Source organism: Poecilia latipinna, unplaced genomic scaffold (assembly GCF_001443285.1).
Source record: "Poecilia latipinna isolate Pla-1442-1.1 unplaced genomic scaffold, P_latipinna-1.0 Scaffold3651, whole genome shotgun sequence".
NCBI lineage: Eukaryota > Metazoa > Chordata > Actinopteri > Cyprinodontiformes > Poeciliidae > Poecilia > Poecilia latipinna.
In genome coordinates, this window is record NW_015116267.1 from 31,986 (window position 1) to 40,907 (window position 8,922).

The window sequence follows — 8,922 nt, forward strand, 5'->3', positions numbered from 1 at the left end:
TTTGGTAATAATTATTCTCCTGTACTATTTACTATTGACAGAACTACTGATAGTTCAGGTCAACTTCAACAGGATAATGATTAAACCTTCAGGAGATTATTTACAAAACTGAGAAAAATGTGTTGTTAGTACATTGTGTTATTATGAATTAGTGGGTACATTCCTTAAAGTCAGACCAGGAGGACCAGGCAGCGTGGGAGGAGATTACTTCCTAAAAAGAGAACAAAGGTCAGAGACAACCGATCAGAACCTTCTAGAGTTATCACATCATCAACTGATGTCAATGTCAATTTTGGACAAATACATTGTAAAACTCACATGCAGTCTACAATTCACCATGTTTTGCCTTTATTTCCTGAGATATATGCAGTTCGTTTTTGGCAATTAATTTTCAAGCATAACTCTTAAAGAGTTCTACAGTTGGGAAGATTAAAGAGAGCAGGATACATTTTCAAACGCCACTCACTCAGTGACCACTCAGGACCTGTTAGGATTTCTATAAAGAAGGGAGATGACAAAGAGTAATTATTACTGCCTAATTAAGCTAAATTTAAAACTATTAAAGTAGTTACTTACTGAAGGTCAATAAGTGATAGTGAAGCAATTACTGTAAAATCAGCATGTCACATTAGTTAATGTGACATCCTGGTATTTTCAATAACTGGTATTGGTATACCAGCTACTGAAAATAATCTGTGCAATCACTATTTGACAACAGAGCAACAGGAAGAAAAATCCTTTTTAATATGTGGAGGGGACATTAATGTTGGTTAAGACCCAAAGAATAAACTAATACAAAGAGAATTGACACACCTTCCAAAATGTATTAGAGAATGGCAAATGCATGGATTTATATAAAAAATAGATTTTATTTACTATTCTGCAAGTCATAAAATAGACTATTTCCCTCTAAACATACAGGATAACTGTAGAGTACAAGAATGCAGCATTGGAACAGTAATGGAGAACTGTGCACTCAGATGAAAGACAGACTCTCTATGCCAGTGTTTCTCGCACTTTTTCAGGCTGAGGACAACTTGCCCCATTTAGTAAACACTCAAGCACTTTGAATTGCCTTGTTGCTGAAAACGTGCTATATAAATAAAATTACCCTTACCTTACCTTATTTGCAGACCACCTAATTTGAAATTAACCCTGCAATAACACCATCTTAATATATACTACCAGAAATTAAAATATTAATCTGTTAACTCATTTTATTTGTTCCTCCAAATGTGAAAGGTGTGTCTGTTTTTACAAATGTAACTGGCCACAATAAAAACAAGAATAAGTCTACTTAGGGTGTAGAATCTGAGTTATTTACAGATTCTGAATATGTGGATTGTAAGATTTACAATTATAGAAAATATATGGAAGTCAAAAAAGTTCTTTACTACAAGTGTGTGCGCTAACATTTTAGGGCTATTTGAAATTTACAGTATGAGTTGCTTTGGCAAAACGAACATTTTCTTTTATCCAGTAGATAGTCCGACATAATTTTATTTTAGGTGTTATGATGCAGTTAGTCAGTGCAACACTGTTCACAGCCTCGTCACCGTCTTATCACATTCAGCATTGCTGCAAACATAGATCTGGTGAATGCAACATGCTATCATACTAGTGTTCAAAAACAAAAGTTCCGCAACTCACCCAGAGAAACTTTCTACCAGTATCTTTAGGTTTTCTTTCCCAGTCTTAAGTCATTTATCTATTATTTTTAAACACAATTCTTTGTCAGGCTAGAGCTCATGTCTCAGCAAATAAATGGTTGTTTACATGCAGTACTTGGCAGACCCTGACACATGTCATGATGGAAAGTTTTCTTTAACATAAGCTTCACTAAATAATCAAATATCAACTTGGGAATGACATCAACAACTTCACAAAAGTGGAGAGTGATGCAACTCAGAAGCTTATTTACATTTGCTTTTTGAGTTTGTTACTGAAGGAAAAAGCCATTTACAATAAACTTCATTGAGACAGGCAGACATAGAGACTTGTGAACAGAGAAGATAATCTTTTTAAGATAATTTAAGGGATACACTTGAAACTGGTTGTGGTTCCAAGAAGTAGAGAGTTTTTCCTGTCCACAGTTTGTCCCTCTCATTGTTGAGATATGCTGCGGTGTGGTGGAGTCCTCTGGTCTGGAGTACACCGGGATCTACCGCGTGCCTGGGAACAACGCCATGGTGTCGAGTCTGCAGGAACACCTCAACAAGGGCCTAGACATCACCACTGCTGAAGAGGTTTGGAGAGCTCTCATTTTCTCAGACTTCTGATGGGTAACTGATTTGATTTGGATAATTCTGTCTCTTTTCATCTCTCTATAGAGATGGCAAGATCTGAATGTCATCAGCAGCCTGCTTAAATCATTCTTCAGAAAATTGCCGGAGCCTCTGTTCACTGACGGTGAGTCTGAGCATCCCCACCCTCATTCTTCACTGTGCAGACACATATACAGCGTGAAAGCAGCTGATGTCACTGAGTTTTTCACCTTTAAGAAGAGGATTGCTGTTTTTTGTACGCAGACAAATATAACAGCTTCATTGATGCCAACCGTATAGAAGATGCAGATGACAGACTGAAGACCATGAAAAAACTGGTGCGCTCTCAAGATATGGACATCTTTCCTTGTAAAATCTGCTGTGGTAAAACCTGATGATATTCCTAATATTCATCCCTGGGCTCGTTTCAGATCCATGACCTCCCAGATTATTATTACCATACCCTTAATTTCCTGGTGAGTCACTTGAAGATGGTGGCAGACCACTCTGAGAAGAACAAGGTGAGCTTAGTGCACCCTGACATCGACTGAGTGTTTCTACTCAAACCCACCATTTTGTCACTGATGGAGCTCTGGCTTTATTCCAGATGGAGCCAAGAAACCTGGCTCTGGTGTTTGGTCCCACTCTGGTGAGAACGTCAGAGGACAATATGATTGACATGGTCACCCACATGCCTGACCGTTATAAAATAGTGGAGACACTCATCCTTCATGTAAGAGTGACCTCCTAGAACCTCAGAACCTCCAGCAGAACCTTGACCTGCATTAAGATTGTGCTGGTCTGATTTTACAGCATGACTGGTTCTTCTGTGATGGTGAGCTGGATACGGAAAATACGGTGAGTTTGCCCCCCTGCAGGAAAATTCATAACAAGAAAATATATCCAGGTTTACATTTACTTTGAGGATGTGTGTGTTTGTAGGCCCCTGAGGGTAAGCGGGACATTCAACCTGTCCCTAACATCGATCACCTGCTGTCAAACATTGGCAGGCCGGGCATGCCTGGGGACGCTTCAGGTGAGGAGGACCAAGCAATCCAAGCTTCCTGTGCTTCATTTACAGCTTGTTTTCAGTTCACATTAGAAGCGGACAGACCATCTAATCTCAAACTGTCAAATACAGAGAGCGCTGAGACTTTAGAAGAAGCTTCCTTACAGGATCGCTTCATAAAGCAGGCATACCTGGTACCACACTGCAAAGACACAAAATCTGACCAAGTACTTTTGTCTACTTTCTAATGCAAGATTCTCTGCACACTTAAAATATGACAAAACTACCTTACAAGGATTTTTTTCAGTAAGACATAAGAACCTCTTTTAACTCAATAATTCCTTTATGTTGATGAAAATGTACTAGTTCCACTGGCAGATTTTTTTCACAGTAACCTTGGGAAGACCCCCTGATTACACCCCCCAGGGCAGACTCTGGGCTCCAACCAGTCTATCACTCAGGAAACAAATCTTAATGAGTGTGTTCCCTAACCATTTGATTAGAATATGGAGAACTTTGCTTTTAAAAAAAAACTGCTTAAAAAACTGTGTATTACATTATTGAAAATGTTTATGTCAGTAGATTATGTATTTCATAAACATTTATATTTGTTTCCCAACTCTGTCTGATCTGGTTTTGTTGTGGAGTTGGAGCTCTGTAAAACGTGAAGACTTATCCATCACACCAAATAGTGTGGGTAGTGTTTGAGGGTCTCACAGGTCTTCTCGGGTGCAGTAGACTCCACCTTCAGGTAGCAGTGGGTAGAGGTTTGTTGATGTTTTGGTTGGATGTCATGGCAGTGTTGAACTGGGCCTGAATGAAGCTTTGGAGCAGCTCATGGGACTATGAAGCAGGACTGACCTCACATGATTACATGGTTTTGCTCATGCTGGACTTGCAGAGGCGCCACTGTATGTTTCTTCCAACAACGTCTCCACATGGAAGCTGCACCTAACCAGCTAGGCAGTCAGCCACACCCAGGCCTGGTAGCAGGAGAACCTCGACAATCTGTCTGACTGCTGTGTTCCTTCAGACTATCATAGAAAAGTCCAGTGAGGAGGAAGGGGGGTGGTAGGGAGTTTAGTCACAGCAGAACCAGCTTCAGGCTTCATGGGGAGTGTGATCAGCTCACAGGGTTAGCTCCAGATCCAGCATGCTCAGGTTGCACAGCGTTCCCCTTCATGCTGCTCCTAATGATGAGGTGACAGAGTGCTGATCAGGATCCTTACCAGTGGAAGGCCCAAACTGATGGTAGAGACCAAGAAACCTCCATATGTCTGGGAATATTTGGTTCAACAAGATATAATAATGGAACATAGCAGAAGCACCATTGTGGCGTGAGCACAGTGGGTAGAACCTTAGTGGGGTGTAAAGAACATGGTGGGATCACAAGAGAACCACCTTGCAGTGTCATCATTCCCCTCACTCAAGAGCTGTTCCACATTTCTCCCAATCCAGCCACGTTTATACATCATGGAGAGGGCCTTTGGTCTAAAGAGGGATTAAGAGAAATCAATTAGCACTGTGTATAAGCTGAACTTAGAGGAGCATATACAGCACCCCAAAATCTGAATAAAATAAGTGCCCCCTGCAGTCTGGTTGATGTGCCAGCATGGTTCAGGGTCTTCATGTCTGCTCAGATGACCAGTGAAAGCTTGATGCTCCCAGATCTACTGCTAAAGTCAGTCAACATCCAGCATTTCAAACTTTCTCTCTCCTGAACCTTCTGCTCTCCTTTGCTCTAGCTCAGACCCTGGATCGCCCTCTTCGGTAGGACCAGGTCTTCAGACTACAGCATATGTTTGTGTGTGTGTGTGTGTGTGTGTGTGTGTGTGTGTGTGCGCGCGTGTGTGTGTGTGCAGTGCCCCTCTGTCACCATCTTGTTTTTTCTGCCATCATTTCTGTCTTTTTGTTGGACAACTCAAACCATTGTGTCAATAACCTCCAGGTGACTCATTAATAAAGATAAATAATCAGACACTAAGAGTTTTCCTGAAAGTTGGGTTGTAGACAATGATTGGTTATCATTTTAAATCACATTGCAAAACTTGGTTCTAACACACATCTTCCTTCTTCCTTTCTTTGGGTAGATTCCACCACCAGTGATTCAATTAAACTGAAGGTAAGCAGAAGGATTCTACTGCGATATTCATTTTTTTATATATTTTTTATTTTTTTTCTTTATATTGTTCTTGTTTCGTCTGTTTATCGACCATAATTGTGTCTAAATAAAGAGGATTGATTGATTAATTGATTGATTTTTTTTAATCTTCTGTAAATGAGGATGAAATGCCTGATTTCTGGACTGGGGATTCATCTTTTCAGATTTCTTCCACTTCCAAGAAAGATCTGAATGCCAGAGACTTCCTTCCCAAGTCCATCATCTCTGCTGTGACCCGCAAACGTAAAAAATGCCTCAGCACCCATCTAGTAGTCAGCAGCGGTGATGAGGACTCTGAGCATGAAATGGCCAAGAACACAAGCTACAGAGAGAGAGATGAAGGGGGAGATGGAAAGGGACTGCAAGAACTGGTCCAGGGGGAACACACCTGCTCCAAAAAAGAAAAGAGACATGGAGTGAAACATGTTCAGACATCTGAAGAGGGAAAAAGAGAAGAAGAAACAACTGTGAGGAAGGGAGCAGATGGAGGGGAAGGTTCTTTCCTCTGTTCTCATCAGAGCCACGGCAAATACCACAAACCTCCAGCAGCAACAAGCCCACCATCACATATCAAGATTCCAAGCGATGCCAAAGAACGTCCTAATGTTCCATTCTGGATCTCCCCCAGCTGCCCTCTCCCTCTGCAGACCTCCAGTTGCCTCAGAGAGTGGAGTCAGGCAGCCAGTACAGGCAGGCCTGCTAGGACCAGGGCCACCTCCATTAACCTGGAGCTGGGCAGGGGCCAGGAGATTGGCAGAGGTCAGAGATCAGATGGGGTAGAGGTGATCAGAGCTGGGGAAGTGCTAGCAGCTCAGTGTGGATTTCTTCAGCAGAGATCCATCACAGGAGGGTCAGCTCAACATCCCCTTCCTGCCTTCTCTTCTACTTCAGGATGGACTGATCAGCGATCCTCCTCTGTGGTGTTAAGGTCAGCTCCAGATTCTCAAGCCAGGAGGAGAGCATGGCGTCGCCACACTGTGGTCATTTAAGCCAACTTTTAATTCTACTAAAACAGAAAACTTTACTTGCCAACATCTGCCCAACTGTTTGTCTCTCAAACGTGATGGTGTGCCTCTTTACACATCCAGATCTCATGCCTCAAAACTCAGACTTTTATCAACTGTTAAAATGTTGTAAATATAACCTAATAACAGAATATCTTCATTTATTGAACAAACAGAATGCTAAAAATGTGTTTTAAAAACATCTATCTTAACTACTTACATAGGGAAGTGGAAAAACTGGCCTACTGATCACATGCAGTTATAAATTGTTCATCAGTGCAGCGAGCAGTTTTCTACAGCCGGAGGTTGATAGGCTGTTACTCCCCATCACAGCGCTTCTTACGATCAGGAGAGAGGAGAGGCCAAGCGGAACCACAGCCAAATCTCCCAACTCTGACCCACCAGGTAGTTTTCCAAATTTTTTGCCTTCCAGCCCTCAACTGTAGGTTTATTAATAATTAGATGGATCTGACCCAAACTTTTCTGCCAAGACAACTCCATCTCTGTACCCTTCTTCATGTCCTATGATTGTGCAGAGACCTGTTTTGTATTTGTTGTCTAAATCTTTCCTAACCTTTGTATATAAAACATATAATTTATTAAATTAATTGTTTTGGACATGATTTGGTCTACTGCTGTTTATATGGGAACTGAGAAGCAAGAGTGAAATGAAGGCTGTAATGTGTTTAAGATTAGTTGTTTCACAGGTTTCAGTTTGAGCTTTTTTCTTGGGTTATAGTGCATGTTGGGTTTGGAGTTAAATTATTTGCAGTCCTGAGCAGTATAAACCTAAGCGCCAACTCCACCAAAGGCAGCGGTGGTACCCCCCTATACCGTGCCCCTGGTAAGGCTGGTGGATGACTTTAATTTTATGTAAGCATTGTGATTGGTTAAGGCAGTGGTCCCCAACCTTTTTATTACCACAGACCGGTCAAGACTTCACAATTTTGCTGCGGCCCGGATGGGGGGCCGGGGGGTGACCGTCAGATAAGGCTTCTGCATGTTGGTGTTCCCGGCCTGCTAAAGCCTTTTTTATTTTTTTTTTGCCCCAATTTTCCTTGATGACAATCTTACAGCGTCCTGCAGTGTGGGGTGCATTACGTCATGATGTGTTGAATATGCCCAATCTAACATGAGCATATTCATAGGTGTAATTCCTAGGGGGACCCACCCCCCAATCTTGGAAAAGTCTAGATTGGTCCCCCCCCACCCCAAAGAAATCACGAAAGAAACCCTTGTATTTAAACAATATCAATATAAAAAAGGCAATAGAAACAAAGAATGAAGTAAATCTGCCATTCACCTAAGAAAAAAAATAAGAATACATTTTTAAGTTCCCCCCATCATTATTATTAGAATGGTTCATTCCAAAGTGAAGGAGGAGAAACAGGCTCTGTTAGAGCCACTGAAGTAAGGAGCTAGCTGTTAGCTGTAGCTCTGCAGCACAAACAAAAAAAATCCTCCAGTAAGTAAATACGTAAAGCAAAAGACATTTTATTTACTTTCACTGCTCAATAGGAAGAAACGCATTAACAATAAACAGTTAGCTATTTCATTACTTTGGCTGAATCATGATAAACTGCCACCTTATGCCTTGGAAATCAAAGCTAGCTAAACTGCTACATTGCTTTCATTGATTTAGTTCCTTTTTCTGTCGAAGGTAGCCAATATTTAAATTATATTTAGGTCTCTCACTCTTACTTCAATAAGAAGAGTTTGAAATTGGAGGGAGCGGCTGAGCGTTAGCACTGGCCAACAGCTCTGTATGGGAGCCGAGAGCAGAGGGGCGACTGCAGCTGACAGTAAAAAAAATAAAGTATGCCTTTATTTCTTACCATCTTCAACGTAGAGCCTTTAAAACAACAAAATAAAATCTGAATATTTTTCTAGAAAACTGTGGTGCTGACGTTTAAGTTATGATACTTCCCAAACATTAAATTCCTACATCTTTATAGGTTTTAACATGGACACCCCCCCAAGAAATAAAAGTTTAAAGCAACTTAAGTTATAATTTAAATAACACATGACTTGTATTGAGATCCACTGCAATAAATCAATATTTATGAGGAATTTTATTCAGTGGAGTTACTCATTAAAACTGGCTTTTATTTAGAACCTAAAGTTTTTTGTAAAGGTGTAGCAGCAATTAGATTGATCAAACTCATATCTAAGCAACATTTGAATCTTAGTTTGACTTCTGTGGGTCTCGTGTTTTTTTTTACTGAGAAAAAAAGTGTTTTTTTTCTCAGTAAAAAAGTGTTTTTTACTGAGAGAAACACTTTTGCTATTCATTGCTACTTACTAGTCATTTTTGGTGGTGCAGCTTGAACATACAAAAAATAAAATTAAACTATATTTTACATTACATTTTAAGGTAAGGTAAGGTAATTTTATTTATATAGCACATTTTCAGCAACAAGGCAATTCAAAGTGCTTTACATGAGTTAAAAGGAAATGCAAACAAAAATAACAAACCAAAGGAAA

The 8,922-nt window shown here is 40.5% G+C and overlaps 1 protein-coding gene across 3 annotated transcripts in view; it reads left to right on the forward strand.

Moving 5' to 3' along the window:
* Positions 1-7,061, forward strand: part of LOC106941413 (rho GTPase-activating protein 23-like) — a 34,119-nt gene extending 27,058 nt beyond the window's left edge. For all 3 annotated transcript variants that reach the window (XM_015024436.1, XM_015024439.1, XM_015024438.1), the window contains exons 9-17: positions 2,094-2,246; positions 2,331-2,409; positions 2,529-2,602; positions 2,696-2,785; positions 2,872-2,997; positions 3,078-3,122; positions 3,207-3,300; positions 5,364-5,395; positions 5,599-7,061. In XM_015024436.1, the coding sequence (XP_014879922.1) occupies positions 2,094-2,246; positions 2,331-2,409; positions 2,529-2,602; positions 2,696-2,785; positions 2,872-2,997; positions 3,078-3,122; positions 3,207-3,300; positions 5,364-5,395; positions 5,599-6,423 (1,518 nt within the window). In that variant the 3' untranslated portion in view covers positions 6,424-7,061. The remainder of the gene's footprint in view (positions 1-2,093; positions 2,247-2,330; positions 2,410-2,528; positions 2,603-2,695; positions 2,786-2,871; positions 2,998-3,077; positions 3,123-3,206; positions 3,301-5,363; positions 5,396-5,598) is intronic.
* Positions 7,062-8,922: the final 1,861 nt, after the last annotated feature.